At 48.7% G+C, this 17,810-nt stretch overlaps 1 protein-coding gene across 1 annotated transcript in view; it reads left to right on the forward strand.

The window, feature by feature from the left end:
• Positions 11,232-17,810, forward strand: part of FAM174B (family with sequence similarity 174 member B) — a 40,906-nt gene continuing 34,327 nt past the window's right edge. Inside the window, exon 1 of the mRNA XM_018066481.1 lies at positions 11,232-11,708. Within this exon, the coding sequence (XP_017921970.1) occupies positions 11,359-11,708 (350 nt within the window). The 5' untranslated portion in view covers positions 11,232-11,358. The remainder of the gene's footprint in view (positions 11,709-17,810) is intronic.

The following is a 17,810-nucleotide window of genomic DNA, read 5'->3' on the forward strand; positions in this document are numbered from 1 at the left end:
TTGAAGTAACATTAGCTTATAACATAAGTCTCACATGTACAACATTATATTGCTACCTCATCCCTACAGCATGCTCACCACCAAAAATTTAGCTTCCATTCATCACTATATAGTTACGTGGTTTCAAAATGGGAAGTCCTGGGCTTTCCTGGTGACTCAGTGGTGAAGAATCCACCTGCCAATACAGGAGACACAAGTTCGATCCCTGGTCTGGGAAGATCCCACCTGCCGCAGAGCAACTCAGCCCGTGCGCCACAACTATCGAGTCTGTGCTCTAGAGCCCGGGACCAACATCTACTGAAGCCCGCCAGCCATGAGCCCGTCCTCCACAGCAACAGAATCCCCTGCAAGGAGAAGCCTGAGCACCGCAGCCAGAGAAACGCCTGCACAGCAGTGAAGACCCAGCACAGCCACAAGTAAATAAATAAATGCATAAGCTTAAAACAGAAAGCCCTGCACCGTGGGAACCTTCACGCAGCCTTGCCGGTAGCTGATCACCCTCCCGAGTCAGACTGGGTGGACTCCGTCCTCTTCTGGTCTTCCTCTTCACATCAGAGCCCATGTCACGGGGCCAGAGCTCCAGCACGTGTGAGGTTACCAGGACACTCACTTGCCTGGCACACAGAGAGGGAAGGGGACAGCCTGCCGGGAACCAGCGCTGCGGGACCCTCTCTGCCTGCCTGGCCACTTGGTCGTGGACTATGTGACCCAGTGACTGAGAGGTGAGGCGTCCCCCTCCATTTGGCCACCTGCCCCCGGCCTCCCCTCGGGGGGCTTCCTCCAGACCTCCCAGCCGACCTAGGAGAAATGGGAGGAAACGGAGCAAGCACTGAAAAGGGGAAGAAATACAACTCCCTTTATTATGTGGAAGGCAGAAACTGTGTATCAGTTCAGTTCAGTTCAGTCGCTCAGTCGTGTCCAACTCTCTGTGACCCCATGAATCGCAGTACGCCAGGCCTCCCTGTCCATCACCAACTCCGGGAGTTCACTCAGACTCACGTCCATCGAGTCAGTGATGCCACCCAGCCATCTCATCCTCTGTCGTCCCCTTCTCCTCCTGCCCCCAATCCCTCCCAGCATCAGAGTCTTTTCCAATGAGTCAACTCTTCGCATGAGGTGGCTAAAGCACTGGAGTTTCAGCATTAGCATCATTCTTTCCAAAGAAATCCCAGGGCTGATCTCCTTCAGAATGGACTGGTTGGATCTCCTTGCAGTCCAAGGGACTCTCAAGAGTCTTCTCCAACACCACAGTTCAAAAGCATCAAGAACCCCATTTTATTTTATTTCTTTTTTAACTTTTTATTTTATACTGAAGTGTAGCCAATGAACAACATTGTGATAGTTTTAGGTGCACAGTAAAGGGGGCTCATGTATCCATTCTCCCCCAAACTCCCGTCCCACCCAGACTGCCACATAACCTGAGCAGACTTCCCTGGGCTATACAGGAGGTCCTTGTTGGTACCCATAGTGTGTACATGTCTATCCCGGACTTCCTAACTATCCCTTCCTCTCTTCCTACCCTCCTGGTCACCAGAGGTTCCTTCTCTAGGTCTGTGAGTCTGTTTCTGTCCTGTAAATAAGTTCATTTGTATCATTTCTTTTTAGCTTTAAAGGAGCGCATTTTAGAATTTGTCTTGAAGGTAGCATTTCCCTGGTATTTCAGGAGTATGTTTTGTAGCAGTGACCGGGGCCAGTACAAAGGAGGTTTGGAACGGGTTTCCAGAAATTTCTCAGTCTAAGCCAGCACTATTCTTTTAAATGCATTCTGAGATTCACAGCACTGTGTCGAGAATAGGGCACTTCCCAGGCATAGGGGGAGAGAAACAGACCACAGGGTTGCTGGTAGGACTGAAGAAATGCCATGTGTGAGGTGGAGCCTGGCACACGGTGGGCTCTGTATAAACATTAGTCCTCTGTCAGAACCTCTCCAGTAATGATTGTATGGTACACGTGAAATCCATTCCCTACTCTCCCTGACCCTTTCTCTTGGGTCTGGAAACTTTGTTTACAAGTGATTCGATTACCAGCCAGTAGGTCTTGTCTGTGAATCAGAATGGCTTTCATTAAGACCAGAGGCCATGTGTCATGTGCTTCTTCCCTCCCCACGGTGCCCAGCCCATGAAATAACTGCCGCTCTGGCAAGAAGCCCTCCAGAAGACATAATAAGGAAAAGATGAAAGACGGGCTGAGTCACTGTGGGGTCGCCCCCCGCCCCCTCCGGATTTCTTGCTGAGTTGCCTCCACTTCTTTGCCTCAGGTGCCCTTCAGGAAGATGGTTGGTCACCTGCTTCTGTAAACTGGAGTAGAAATAACCCACCCCGCCCAGAGCCTATAGGGACCCCTCTCCAAGCCTGTTCTTCTTCTCATTGCCCAAGCTCGCGTATTCTTCTCAAGTCCCTAAACTGAGAAACTGCTGGGAGCCCCCATTTCCAATCTGTAATATAGAGCTGGAAGGTTAAATGCGATTGTGCGTGTAAAGCTCAGTGAATGCTGGCCATTATTACCTGGAACTTCTTCACTCCTATTAAGTCTGTCCTTAAAAATTATTTCTGATGAAGGTGTGGATGTGGGGCAGAAACGGAGAGAGACTGCTCTGGGGTTCTAGAGCCCACCTTTCCCGTTTACTCACACTCTGATGTCTGATCTTTGGTCACCTTTGCAGACCTTTCCCTCAGAGTTATATTAAGAAGGGGATTCATGTCATAATCCATTTTAGGCAACAAAATTGTTCAGATTCAAAATATACACTACAAGTTAAAAAATAAATGCAAAATTAACACAAGGTTGCGCAGAGACTAGGATATTCTGGTAAGGAAAGGAAGAAAATATAAATGCCCCATGGCTCAGACGGTAAAGAATCTGCCTGCAATGCAGGAGATCAGGTTTGATCCCTGAGTTGGGAAGATCCCCTGGAGACATGAATGGCAACCACTCCAGTATTCTTGCCTGGGAGAATCCCATGGACAGAAGAGCCTGGAGGGCTACAGTCTATGGGGTCACAAAGAGTCAGACACGACTGAGCGACCAGCACTTTCAGGTTCACATGGACCGCACACTTCGGGATTGTTTCTGTTTATGTGTTGATACATTTCCTCCTAATCTTTTTTCTTTAGCAGCCTTCCATTTTAAGTCAGCTGTTACACGCATGCTAAGTCGCTTCAGTCATGTCCACTCTTTGCAATCCTGTGGACATAGCCTGCCAGGCTCCTCTGTCCATGGGATGCTTCTCAATCCAGGGACTGAACTCACGTCCCTTATGTCGTCTGCATCGGTGAGTGGGTTCTTTACCGCTAGCGCCAGCTGGGAAGCCCTGTTCATCCCAGGGAAAAGGGAACGTAGATCTTTTGGAGGATTAGGTTACTTGCTAGCTTTGCTCTTCAGCAGCTGTCCCTGGAGGTGTCCCATGCAGGGTACTGGAAACTCCCTTGCATATTGGTGAGACTTGAAGGTTGGAAAAACAATTTTACAGTCAAGTATTTTCAGTTATTGCAACATTCCTTCTTCATTGCTCTGACATCTCAATAATTAACATTTGCTGACCATCTGCCATTTCTTTGATACTGTGTTAAGCATATTTTAGGTGTTAACTCATTTAGTTCTGAAAATCCTCTCATAAGACAGGTTCTCTTATTATATGTATTTTATTGGTGAGGAAATGGAGGCATAACAGGTTTATGGGACTAAATTTCTTCTCTTATAGTTGCTCTGATCTTTTCCAGTCCTGTGGCCACTGCTGAGTTTTCCAAATTTGCTGGTATATTGAGTGCAGCACTTTAACAGCATCATCTTTGAGGATTTTAAACAGCTCAGCTGGAATTCCATCACTTCCTCTAGCTTTGCTCATAGTAATGCTTCCTAAGGCCCACTTGACTTCACACTGCAAGAGATCTCCTTTCACATGCTAGTAAGGTAAAGTCAAGGTCCTTCAGCAGTGTGTGAACCAAGAACTTTCAGATGTAGAAGCTGGGTTCCCAAAAGGCACAGGAACCAGAGATCAAATTGTCAACATTAATTGGGTCACAGATAAAGCAAGACAATTCCAGAGAAACATCTACTTCTGCTTCATTGACTACACTAAGGCTTTTCACTGTGTGGATCACAACAAGCTGTGGAAAATTCTTCAAGAGATGCGAATACCAGACCACCTGACCTGCCCCTTGAGAAACCTGTATGCAGGTCAGGAAGCAACAGTTATAACTGGACATAGAAGAACAGACTGGTTCCAAATAGGAAAAGGAGTATGTCAAGCCTGTATATGGTCACCTGCTCATTTAACTTATATGCAGAGTACATCATGAGAAACGCCAGGCTGCATGAAGCACAAGCTGGAATTAAGATTTCCAGGAGAAATATCAATAACTTCAGATATGCAGATGATACCACACTAATGGCAGAAAGTGAGGGGGAACTAAAGAGTTTCTTGATGAGGGTGAAAGAGGAGAGTGGAAATGCTGGCTTGAAACTCAGCACTAAAGAAAAAACTAAAATCATGGCATCCAGTCCCATCACTTCATGGCAAATAGAAGGGGTAGAAGCGGAAGCAGTGACAGACTTTCTTTTCTTGTGCTCTAAAGTCACTGTAAACAGTGACTGCAGCCATGAAATTAAAAGGCACTTCATCCTTGGAAGGAAATAGGCAGCATATTAAAAAGCAGAGACATCACTTCATTGACAAAGGTTTGTTCAGTTCAGTTCAGTTGCTCAGTTGTGTTTGACTCTTTGTGACCCCATGGACTGCAGCACGCCAGGCCTTCTTGTCCATCACCAACTCCCGGAGCCTACTCAAACTCATGTCCATTGAGTCAGTGATGCCATCCAATCATCTCGTCCTCTGTCATCCCCTTCTCTTCCCACCTTCAATCTTTCCCAGCATCAGGGTCTTTTCTAATGAGTCAGTTCTTTGCATCAGGTGGCCAAAGTATTGGCATTTCAGCTTCAGCAGCAGTCCTTCCAATGAATATTCAGGACTGATCTCCTTTAGGATAGACTGGTTGGATCTCCTTGCTGTCCAAGGGAGTCTCAAGAGTCTCAAGAGTCTTCTCCAACACCACCAAGTATCAATTCTTTGGCACTCAGCTTTCTTTATAGTCCAACTCACATCCATACATGACTACTGGTAAAACCATAGCTTTGATTAGATGGACCTTTGTTGGCAAAGTAATGTCTCTGCTTTTTAATACACTGTCTAGGTTGGTCATAACTTTCCTTCCAAGGAGCAAGCGTCTTTTAATTCCATGGCTACAGTCACCATCTGCAGTGATTTTGGAGCCCCCCAAAATAAAGTCTGACACTGTTTCCATTGTTTCCCCATCTATTTGCCATGAAGTGATGGGACCAGATGCCATGATCTTAGTTTTCTGAATGTTGAGTTTTAGGCTAACTTTTTCACTTTCACCAAGAGGCTCTTTACTTCTTTGCTTTCTGCCATAAGGGTGGTGTCATCTGCATATCTGACAAAGGTATGTATAGTCAAAAATATGGTTTTTCCAGTAGTCATGTATGGATGTGAGAGTTGTACCATAAAGAAGGCTGAGCTTTGAAGAACTGATGCTTTCAAATTGTGATGCTGGAGAAGACTCTTGAGAGTCCCTTGGACTGCAAGGAGATCAAACCAGTCAATGCTAAAGGAAATCAGTCCTGACTATTCACTGGAATGATTGATGCTGTAGGTGAAGCTCTGGTGCTTTGGCCACCTGATGCGAAGAGCTGACTTAATGGAAAAGACCCTGATGCTGGGAAAGACTGAAGGCAAAAGCAGAGAATGAGATGTTTAGATAGCATCACCAACTCAATGGACATGGCTTTGAGCACACTCTGGGAGATAGTGAAGGACATAGGAGCCTGGCATGCTGCTGTTGATGGGGTCACAAGGAGTTGGACACAACTTAGTGACTGAACAACAACAATATCCTAAAAATATTAATTCAAATAGAAACAAAATAATAAATATGTTAACTTTGACACATCGTTATGAAAATAACTATATTTTCTTTAAAAATCCAGAAGAGTGGCATTGTGTTAACAATTTTTGGTAAAACTCCTTAATGTCTGACAGTAGAAAATAGGTAGGTTTTCACATTCACTTTTGAATTCACTGTGTTGCAATTTGTTGTTTGGGTTGAGAAATGAAAAAAAAAAAAAAAATCCAGCATTGCCCTGATATGCAGCTAGAAAAGGGAAGCGGATTTTAATAACCTTTTCAGATATATGGATATACTCCTTTAATTTCACACCCAAATTTGTGAGCAGTAGTTTCTTAAAGATTAGTTCAACTGTGAAGTCTGGAAACATATCAGTGAAATTTTGTACTCTGTTTCATTGAAATCCATTGGTCTATCTTGCACTTTGAATGGAATTTTCAGCCAGACATAATTTTGTAACATTGTGCTTTGGCCATGTAGGAAAGAACTGGCTTGCTGATTTAAGCAGATCTTCCAAATTTTGACATATTTCAATATATAATATCAAAAAGACCATCAAGCTCATCAAAAAAGACTTGCAGTATTAGGAAGTTGCTTAGCTCACAGCAGAAAGTCCTAACTGACAAGTTTTTCCTCAAAATTGAGATTTTAGCTTGAAGGTTTGAATTTTGTCATTGCTTACAATACTATCAGTAACTATCATTGAAACGACTGACTCATTCTTGCTCATTTTTTGAGAAAGTGCTCGCCAAAGACCTGGGGCTTCCCAGGTGGCGCTAGAGGTAAAGAAACCTGACTGCCACTGCAGGAAACATGAGATGCAGGTTTGATCCCTGAGTCAGGAAGACCCCCTGGAGGAGGTAATAGCAACCTGTTTCGGGATTCTTGCCTGGAGGCTCCCACGGACAGAGGAGCCTGGAAGGCTCCAGTCTATAGGTTGCAAAGAGTCAGACATGACTGAAGCGACTTAGCAGGCACTGCCAAGGACCAGGTCTGAAGTTTGTCAGGCACTGTTTTGATTAACAATGACATTCCATGAAAAAAGTGGCTGGTTCAGTGTGCAGCTCTAAGAGTCGCACACTTGCTTTATCTCGAGACAGTCATCATGGCTCATAATGCAGAAATAGTGGTTTATGCATACTTTTCATTTCATCACATCTAACAGTAAAATGTTCCCTTCTCAAGGGCCAAGGTTTAATCATTTCATGACTCTATCAAGGACATTATAAAGTGAAAGTGACTCTTTTTTTTTTTTTCCCTGCTGTGCATGGTCATAAAGAATGCAATTACTATGAGTATTGCTATTGCTAAGTCAGTTCAGTCGTGTCTGACTCTGTGCGACCCCATAGATGGCAGCCCACCAGGCTCCCCCGTCCCTGGGATCCTCCAGGCAAGAACACTGGAGTGGGTTGCCATTTCCTTCTCCAGTGCATGAAAGTGAAAGGTGAAAGTGAAGTCGCTCAGTCATGTCTGACTTAGCGACCCCATGGACTGCAGCCTTCGAGGCTCCTCCATCCATGGGATTTTCCAGGCAAGAGTACTGGAATGGGTTGCCATTGCCTTCTCCTACTAAGAGTACAGTTTGTCTTAATTCATGCTAAAGCATCAGTTTTCATCATGATAGCTTTTGCATCATCAATGAAAAAGCCAAATAACACCTTACTGTTATTACAGAATTCATTTTGACTTTTCAGTTTCCCTGGAAGGGTCGCAGGGACCCCAGGAGCCCCAGACCATACTTTTAGAACTTCTGCTTTAGCTTGCCCTTGATTCTAGAGGCAATCCACCATGCTTCCGATAAACTCTCTTTTCCTGAAATCAGCCAAGTTGCTTTCTGTCGCCAGTCACCAGTGTTCTATGTTAAAAAGATTATTGTTTGTGGTTGGTTGTGAGAAATGAAGCATTTCCCGCCATATCAGTAAATAAGGATGTCACAGCCATCAGCAATTGCAGCCCTCCAATATGAGGTGGTGAGGCCTAAGAACACCCAGGAAGGAGAAGAAAACGTGCTACCTGCAGGCATCAGCCTGCAGTCACTCCCTACAGGGAGCCCCAAGGAAGCCCAGGATGGAAAAAACACGGGATACTGGCCCCAGAGAGAGGAGGTGCGTAGAGAAGGGATGATTCCAGTGAGCCCAGACTCTTGCATCTTCCCGTACAAAGAGAAGCGCTAAATTCCTTAATTTGGGATATCTGGTTTTCTTTAATCAACAGTCATCTTGTGACGTTCAGACTACCTGTACTTTGTGGCCAAACCTCTATATAACCTGGCTCCTTCCCTCACCTCTTCAGAGCAGTTCTCCCAGGGTCACTTCAGATGCTGTCTCCTGGGCTTGAAGTCCTAAAAATTCCCACTGAATAAAACATAACTCTCAGCTTTTAGGTTGTGGATATTTTTTAAGTCAACAGTTGATTCAAAATGTTTAAGGAACTCTAGGGCAGTTTATAAGTAAGTTCTTCATTGTGATGATTTGCACAGCAAGTAATCAGGAAGAAGGAAAGGTTCTAAAGTTTCACTTTACTAAAATAATCTAACATTTATGTACATTCTTGGTGTTAAGTTATGTAATTCTCGGTGTTAAACAATCAAGCACGTCTACCCCAGTCCATGAATTGTGGTAAAAGAAGGATAGGAGACAAATGTTTTCTCCCTTCTTAGGGTTAATTCCAGTGACCTTTCTGAGCTAAGTATGGCCATCCTCACTTTAGACATTAAAGACTTGGATTCTGTGGGTAAGTTTTCAGCCAAGGCCACTCAGTGGTCAAACCTCTTATCCTGAATAGAGGCTCCAAAACCCAGGACTTCTTTAACTCTCCATGCAGGGATTTCTGATAAGGACAAAAATCTAAGCCTGTGATATCTGAGGTTTATGCCTTAGAGGGCAGTCCTGCAAAATCATGGATGTAAGCAGTGGTTCTTTAAGAAATTTCTTTTCTGAATTCTATCATGATGATATGATAAAGTGCTGGCTCTCTATCAACACATTTTTTGACATAAAGTGGTATTTTAGAGAGTTGGGAGAGACCTAAAGCTTGTGATCTGTCCAAATTTCTCACCACTGAGGCATGCTGGACTATTCAGCATGCATTTCAAATAGTACCTCCTGGGTGTTGACTTCTGATAACCTGCTTGTTGTTCATCCCAGTAAATCAAAATGTATCACATTATAAGTGACAGGCAGCTTCATGTGTGTGTGTGTGTGTGTGTGTGTGTGTGTGTGTGTGTGTGTTAGTCATTCAGCCATGTTTGACTCTTTGCAACCCATGGACTATAGCCCACCAGGCTCCTCTGTCCATGGAAGTCTCCAGGCAAGAATACTGGAGTGGGTAGCCATTCCCTTCTCTAGGGGATCTTCCCAGCCCAGAGATTGAACCCGGGTCTCCTGGCAGTTTCTTAGATGGCCCCAATGATCCTTGCTTCTGGATACGCTCACCCTTGTATATCCCCCTTCCCCTTGTGATGAGATCTGTAACTTGCTTCCAACCAACAGAATACAGCAAAGGTGTTGGGATGTTGCTTCTGTTGTCAGGTTTCCTAAGACAACGATTTTGGTCTTGCTAACAGACTTTCTCCACTGCCTTCTAGACTTACATATTAAAAGAAAATATTTATTTATGGCTATGCTGGGTGTGTGTTGCCGCACACCAGCGTTTTCCAGCTGCAGGACTGGAGGCTGCTTTCTGGCTCTGGTGCTCTGGCTTCTCATTGCAGTGGTCTCTCTTGTGGCAGAGAATGGTTTCTAGGGCACGTGGGCTCAGTAGTTGTGGCTTGCAGGCTCTAGAGCTTGGGCTCAGTAGTTGAGGCACGTGGGTTTAGGTGCTCTGCGGCACGTGGGGTCTTCCCAGACCAGGAAGTCCTAGACATGCATGTTTTGATGAGGCGAGCTGCCATGCTGGAAAGGCCCACACGGTAAGAACGGTGCACAGCCTCTGGCCAATAGCCAGTGGGGAACTGAGGCTTTCAGTCCAGTAGCCCATGAAGAGCCGAATCTGGCCAAAAACCGCTGACTGAGCGTGGATGCAGATCCTTCCCCAGTTGAACCTTCAGATGAGACTCCAGCCACCAGCACCGACTGCACCTTTGTAAGAGACCCTGAAGCAGAGGACCCTGCTAAGCTATGCTCAGATTCCTAAACCACAGAAACCCTGATAAAATGTGTGTGTGTTTTAAGCTGAGAAGTTTGGGGATAATTTGTTAGGCGGCAATAGCAAACTGATACATTGTACTGTATTTTATTTACCTGTTGCTTTTTTTTTTTCTTCACAAAATAGGCCCAGGAGTGAGCTGTTTAAGGTCGCTGAATGCTTAAGCTCTCATGTCACCAGAGAGTTTCCGGCCGGGATCCAGCCTCATGCTGAAAGGTGGAATCCGAGGCCTGCAGGATAGTTCCTAGCGATCCAGGAAGGCCCTTTGTGCCCTTCATCAGGTCCCACCTTTGGGCCTCACACGGGAACATCCTCAACTGTCTTTCTCCACTGAAGTTATCATCTAGCTTGCAAACCAGAGGCAGCAAGCCAATTACTCCCTGGGGGCTGAAACTTCACCCTAGGAGGAAGACTATTCTACAGCAAAGGCACAAAGGCAGGAATGCACACTGAGCTTCCCTGGTGGCTCAGGTGGTAAAGAACCCACCTGCAATGCGGGAGACCTGGGTTGGATCCCTGGGTTGAGAAGATGATCCCCTGGAGGAGAGCCTGGCAACCCGCTCCAGTATTCTTGCCTGGAGAAACCCACGGGCAGAGGAGCCTGGTGGGCTACAGTCCATAGGGTCCCAAAGAATCAGACACGACTGAAGCTACTTAGCACGCAGCATAATCCAGTTCAGAAGCACAGGTGCAAAATGTTTGAAATAGCGAAGCCATGAGATAAGAAACTCTTAGGAAAAAAGAAGCTGACTGGGGAGACGCTGAACGATATACACAGTGCACAGGGCATTCGGCCGCACGCTTCATTCACCTCGGAGGCTGCGGTTTCCGCATCTGTAGAATGGAGTCTTTGGTTCCCTGGCACAATCTGAGTTGCTGGGAGCTAAATCAACTCTTAAAGGAGGGTAACGGCAATACCTGTCTCCTAAGGGGGCTGATGATATCAAAGAGATAAAACGTGTGACGTGCAGCACAGCTCCTGGCGACTGCTACTTCTCCCAGGGTGTCCCAGGTCCCCGGGGGAACAGCGCAGCCCGCACCCGGCCTGGTGGCCTGCCCCGCCCACGTGGGGCCGTGGCCCGTCGAATGACTCGGTGCAACGTGTTGGTGGCGGCGGCGGCCGCGGCCGCGGGCGGCGCGGACTCTTCCGGGCGCCGCAGCTTCCTGCCAAGCACCGCGCAGCCGCCGGGCTCCGCCGCGGGAGGACCCGGGGCAGGCCGCCGCGCCGCTGCGGGACTCGGGGCTCCGCCGCGCGCGCGCCGCCCGGCCCCCGCGCCGCCGGCCCGCAACCATGCGCGCCGCGCCGCCGCCCGCGCGGCTGCTGCTGCTGCTGCTGCTCCTGCTCGCGCTCCTGGGCGCGCCCGCCGCCCGCGCCAGCAGAGCCCAGTCCGCCGCCCCTCCGCAGCCCGGAGCCGAGCGCCAGCCGCGGCCGCCGCCCGGCCCGCGGCCCGGGAACGCCACCGGCACCGGGTCCGGGGAGGCGGCGGGCGGCGGCGGCGGCGGCTCCAACAGCAGCGGCGACGCCTTGGTGACCCGCATCTCCAGCCTGCTCCGCGACCTGCCCACCCTGAAGGCGGCCGTGATCGTGGCCTGCGCCTTCACCGCCTTCCTCATCGCCTGCCTGCTGCTGCGAGTCTTCAGGTGGGTCCGCCGCCCCTTGCAGCCCCGCGGGCCAGTCCGCCCCGCCGCCCCGCCGCCCCGCCGCCCCGCCGTCTCCGCGCGCCCTCGGCATCAGCGCGCACATCAGACGCTCCGGCCCCGGTGCCGGGCTGCACTTGTCCTACCCCGGGACTCTCGGCCCTGCCCCGCAGGCTTTTTCCCTCCTGCACACTAGAATTTTCTCCTGTTTGAACGATAAATGTATACATATGTATATGTATAGATATGTGATCAGCCACTCAGTCGTGGCCTACTCTTTGCGACCCCATGGTCTGTAGCCCGCCAGGCTCGTTTGTCCATGGAATTCTCCAGGCAAGAAGACAGGAGTGGTTGGCCATGCCCTCCTCCATGGGATCTTCCCGACCCAGGGATCGAACCCGTGGCTCTTCTGTCTCCCGCATTGGCAGGCAGGTTCTTTACCAGTCGCGCCACCAGGGAAGCCCGTAACACATGCATATGTATACGTAAAAGTATACATGTATAAAATATTGAATTCCTTTTAACTTTCCGCTAATGCTTGACACTAACAGTAGCGCTTCGAATTCTGATAGCCTTACGCAGATTTTATTTTTATACTTATTTCACAGATGAAAAATTTTCTGGAGAGGCAAGGTGGCTTATCCAAGTAAACTCAATGGTGGAAGTAGGATTCGAACCCAGGTCCACAGTACCCATCTTGCTGCCCCACCCTCTGTTTCCTTTTCGGGTCTCTGATGTGCCACCTGCTTTTTTTCTTTTCATTGGTTCTGCTACCAAAAGAAGCAGTGTCTATCGGGTGGGCTGATTCCAGGATACCTGTTGGAGGCACAGTTTTTTGAGCCAGAGAGTTGGAGCTGGGCTCCAGGACGTTTGGCGGCCCTTGGTGACCTTGGTGACTTTCTGCCTAGATGTGAGAGATCTCAGAGAGGCTGTTGTAGGTTTCTCAAGTTCAAGGAGAAAGTGGGAAATTAGGAAGACTGTCTGGAGTCGGGAGCTGGAGAGGGCTACAGGCACTGCAGGGAGGGCTGCGTTTCCCCCCATGGCTGGGAAATACTAGTTTTGCAGGAAATGAACTAAATGTATCCTGTTACTCCGGCGGGCCTCCCGGAAATCTGGGCGTATGTGTGTCAGTTTGGCACAGCCTGTTCCCTCCCCTTCTGAGTTTACACAGAGTGCTTGGGTGTTTGATCAGCTGTTGGAGGTTTGGGGCCAGGGGCTTACGAGCATTTTCAGAGCAGGAGCAGAAACCAGATCTGCAAAGGCAGGTCTGGGAGCTCTCCCTTGAGGTTTGCTGCTGGTTGCTGTGTGACTTGGAGGCAAGGTGTTTCTTTGTGGGTCCACAGGATTAAATATGCCTGTGGTCCTGAAAAAGTGGAGAAGGGAGCGCTGTGGGCCCACAGTCCCCTCCTCCATCCCCTCTCCTCCCCTCTCCTGGCTCCAGCCACATTGTTCCCCTGTGTGCTGACCCCCTGATCCCCTCTACACCCCATCGTTCCCCCTGCCCTCCTTCCTCTGCTTGCAAACTTCAGTGGCTCCCTGTAGCCACTACCTGGGTGTGGCATTCGGGCGCCTTGAAATTAGCCCTGGAGCACCTTGAGGCCATCCGCCCGTTCTCTGGACCACCCGTCACCTCTCTCCTTACACTCCCGGCTGCCAGCTTGTGTATTTTCCGCTCCTGGGCCTGTCCCTGCCACACGCTTACTGTGACTGCACGCGTCCACCGGGGCCCGGCTCCCACGTCCCTTCCTCTGGGTCGTTTTCCTGCACATAGGGGCCAGGAGGTCCCTTCCCTTCTTGGCTGCCCCCAGCCCAAAACTTGTTCATCCTCCAGATGGCCCTTCTCATGTCAGGCTGGTGGCTCCCCCACTCAACAGACGGTCCTGGAGGGTGGGCACGTCCCATCCTGTGCCCAGGCACGGCCTGGCCATCATCGGATGTGTCCATCATCCTTTACGGCCTCCCCAATCACTTGGTTACATTGAACATGAATGCCCCAGAGCAGCTCTGAGCCTGGGGGTTTGAAACATTTTGCTCAAAATAGGCCTCCCAGCCCACAAGGCGGTGTACTTTTTCAGAAGGTATTTGAACTATTTTGCCAGTCTGCTCCTTATTACCCAGGAGAGGCGGGAGAACACTCAGCAGCCTGCGGCCAGATGTGAGGGTGCGCGTCTGAGCTGGAGAGGACGGGCCCTTGCCGGCCAGGGAGCTGACTGTGCAGAGAGGGTCCGACTTCTCAGGAGAGGCAGGTTATGGCCTTCTTCTTGTGGGGTCGAGTTTCCAGGGGGGACAGCTGGCACCCCGGTTCTGATGTGGACAGCATCAGACAGCTGGGAAAGGCCCTGATGGTAGACAGTCCGGCCCCACGTGCTCCTTGGCAGAGAGGAAAATTGCATCTCAGTGACCGTGACAGTGTTAGTCTCTCAGTCGCGTCTGCCTCTTTGCGACCCCATGGGCTGTAGCCCCCGATGCTCCTCTGTCCACGAGGATTCTCTAGGCAAGAATACTGGAGTGGGCTGCCATGCCCTCCTCCAGGGGATCTTCCCAAGCCAGGGATTGAATGGCAGGTCTCCCGCATTGCAGGTGGATTCTTTACCGTCTGAGCCACCAGGGAAAGCCCAGGATACTAGAGTGGGTAGCCTATCCCTTCTCCAGGGTATCTTCCCAGCCCAGGGATTGAACCTGGATCTCTTGCATTGTAGGCAGATTCTTCACTGTCTGAACAGCCAGGGAAGCCCAGGGAGTGTGGGCTAAGTTGTATAGTAGATTCTAGAACACTGCAAGCCCAGGGTGTATACTGTGGCCTTTCCGCAGGCCCCTGCAGGCTGCCTTCGTCAGGCTTCTTGAAGGCCTGTTGCCCTGGGTGGACATCCTCCTAGCTCCTTGGCCTGCAGTGAACATGTCCTGGCCGTTCTGCCCCCGGTCTCCCTGCGTCCGGGGCGCCCCTCCACCTGCTGGTGCTTCTGGCTCACTTTGCTCTGTCTCCAGAGTCACAGCAGTGTCCTTCAGCCCGGTGTTCCTACAGCCAGCCTTGTCTCCACTCCCGTGCATCCTCCTCTGTTCTCACCCTTCTGCCCTCCCATCCCCGCAGGCACGGGCTCCTCAGTGTTCCTACCAGCTGGCTTTTCGTACCTGGGGTCCCGTTCCCTCTCAAGCCTCCATCTCAGCTCTGCCAGCTGCCCCAGCCCTGCTGGACGTCCAGGGGTCCTCCAGGGGCATCTTGTGGCCTTAGCTCCGCATGTCACTCCGATCTTCTGCATCAAGTCCCCTCGGCTGCCAAGACGTCGTGACCAGCTCACTGCTGTTTGCCTGCTGGGGTGTCACCTCCTCTGAGAAGCCCCCCAGCCAGGGCCCCCCAGTGCTCCCAGAGCACACTCGAGATTTGAATTTTTGACTCGGGGTCAAGAGCGTCACTGGATGTCCCAGGTGGAGGGCTCCTAAGAACAAGACTGGCCCGTACTCATTTGTGCCTCTCTAACGCCTCCTGGGGCTCCAAGCACAAGCTGGCATCTAATACGGATATTTTTAGCAAATGAATGAACCCCTAAGTATTTTGCCTTGTTGGTGCTTCCCAGAATGTCTCTGTCATGAGCTATGTGGCTAGTGCAAGGAGCCTGTGAGGTAGGAGTTTGTCCGGATGGGGGCCACCATTTCCATGACGATGGATACGGAGAAGAGGGGGAGAGTGTAGTACGTGTTATTGCTAGCCCACGTGTCTGTTTTCCCTGAAGGAGTCACTTTACTAGACAGCAGAAAGAATGTGGATCCAAGGAAACTGTTAAACTTAGAAGCAAAGAAAGGTATATGCTTTTAATCAAGCAATTCCATTTCTAAGGTACACACATTTTTTACTGCGATATCTATTCTTTGCTTCAAATTTTATTACTTCAAAGAAGAAGCAAAGATGCATGATCAATGAAGTTCAGAGCAGTTCTGTTTAATAGTGAAAATGTTTAAGTAAGCTTGATATCTAACAGTTGATTACACAAATTATGGTAGTCTTTGTAATGGAATACTGTGCAGCTGTGAAAAATGATGTTGGTCTAACACTACATACTGTTAAGTGGAACAGGTTACTAAAAGCATGTGTAGTATGATCTCATCAAATAGATAAATTAATATATATATGAATGTGCAAAGAATTTTTTGTGTGTACACACGTGACTGTGGGAGATACTTAAACATTTTTTTTTAATTGGAGGGTAATTGCTTTCCAACGTTGTGTTGGCTTCTGCTGTACGTCAGCATGAATCAGCCTTAGGCATACATGTGTCCCCTCCCTCTTGAACCTCCCTCCTACCCCCCACCCCACCGCAGCCTCTAGGTTGTCACAGAGCGCTGGGCTGAGCTCTGTGTGTTACACAGCAGTTTCCCACTGGGTGTCTGTGTTGCACGTGGTAATGTATATGTTTCAATGCTACTCTCTCAATTCATCCTGCACTCTCCATCCCCGGCTGTGTGCACACGTCTGTTCTCTATGTCCGCATGATTCTTTATTATTTATTTATTATGTACTTATTATTTATGATATATTTCTACATTGTCTGAATTTCCTTTCAGCGGACATTTATTCATTTTCTCTCTGTGCACTCGACTGTCTGCTGCCCCCTTAAATGTGTTCTCCTGAGGACCTGTGTAAGAGTCTGGGGTGGACCCCTCGCAGTGGGGCTTCTGGGTCCCAGGGGTGCTGTTACTTGGCTTCCTTGAGGATGTATCAGCTTACCCTCCCACCCTCAGTATCTGGGACTCTCAGATCCTCCCATCATATCTGACACTTAGTATTATCTGAATTTCTAATGTTTTCCAAAAAAAAAAAGTAGATTTTTTTTCCTGGCAGTGAGAACTTTTGGGGTCTGCTCTATTAGTCAGACCTCTTAGCTGCTGTCTTTTCTCATCTGTCCTCTCTTGGGTATGACTGGGCATCTCTCTACTTGTTTTTGCAGATCTCCACTTCTTCCTGAGGTTGAGCCACTGTCTCTTCCCATACATATTCATTTTATAATTAAATTTATTTCCCATACATATTAATCAATCTGGTGTTCCACCTGCAGAATCATACAGCTTTTTAATATATTGGAATCATTATGGAAAACTATTTGAAGACTGTAGACAAACTTGGAGGAGGGAAAGGCAGTTTTAGTGCCTGTTGGTGAAGGTACCTTTGTGTGTGTGTGTGTGTGTGTGTGTGTGTGTGTGTGTGTGTACAGTTCTGCCTGGCTTGCAGTAGGGTCAGCCCTCCTGTGTCTGTTACTGGTTACATGGTTATGAGAGCTGGAAGGAAATAAACAAAGAAGCTGTGTTTAGGAAGTAGAAAACTCCTCTGGGTTTGGATGTTAGGAAGCATCTCATGGGGTTGCATGGACTTGGGGATAACGCGTGTAACGCCCAGTAGCTGCTGATCAGAACCATTTGCCCTCCCCCGCCCCACGCTCTCTGAGATCAGGCTCTACCCTTTGAGAGCCAGGGGAATCTGACTTTACTCTCTGGTGTCTTATGAACGAGGTGGAGACAAGTCACAGAGTGCCACCTGAAACCACGACTCTCCTTTCCTCATCCTGGGAAGCTCCCAGCTCTCTTGCCAGGCCAGGTTTCTCCCAGATCTCTGTTGGCTGCCTGCCCACCCCTTTATTTCAAAAGCTCTGTAAAATCGTCTTATCTGAAAGGAGGGTTTGTTTTGGTGCTTCCTGGGGGACAAGGAGGAAGACAAATTCTAGGTGATCTGATATTGCCCAGCTGTCGCACTTGGATCAATGGCAAAGATACACGCCGTCAGAGCCTGAAGACGCTGGAACCGCGGGAGCTTAGTTAATTACTAAGCCAGGTCTTTGAAAAGCAGCCAGAACATTTCCTGCTTCCCCTGGGATCCCCACATCTCCCATTGTTTGTCCAGAGAATGAAAGTTATTTAAGAGAAAATATAGAAGCTTAATACTTTCAGTATTTTGGGGCAAGTATCTGAAATGTTTTTAGTTATTTATTGCTCATTAGTGTATAAATATTATTTTAAAAAGTTGGAGTTTTGGGCAGGGCCCTGGTTACAAAGTTAAACCCCTTTTTATGACTTTGGGTGTGTGGTGCTTGTGTAGCACCAGGAGGTCATTTTTAAAAA

The sequence above is a fragment of the Capra hircus genome, chromosome 21 (assembly GCF_001704415.2).
Source record: "Capra hircus breed San Clemente chromosome 21, ASM170441v1, whole genome shotgun sequence".
Lineage (NCBI taxonomy): Eukaryota > Metazoa > Chordata > Mammalia > Artiodactyla > Bovidae > Capra > Capra hircus.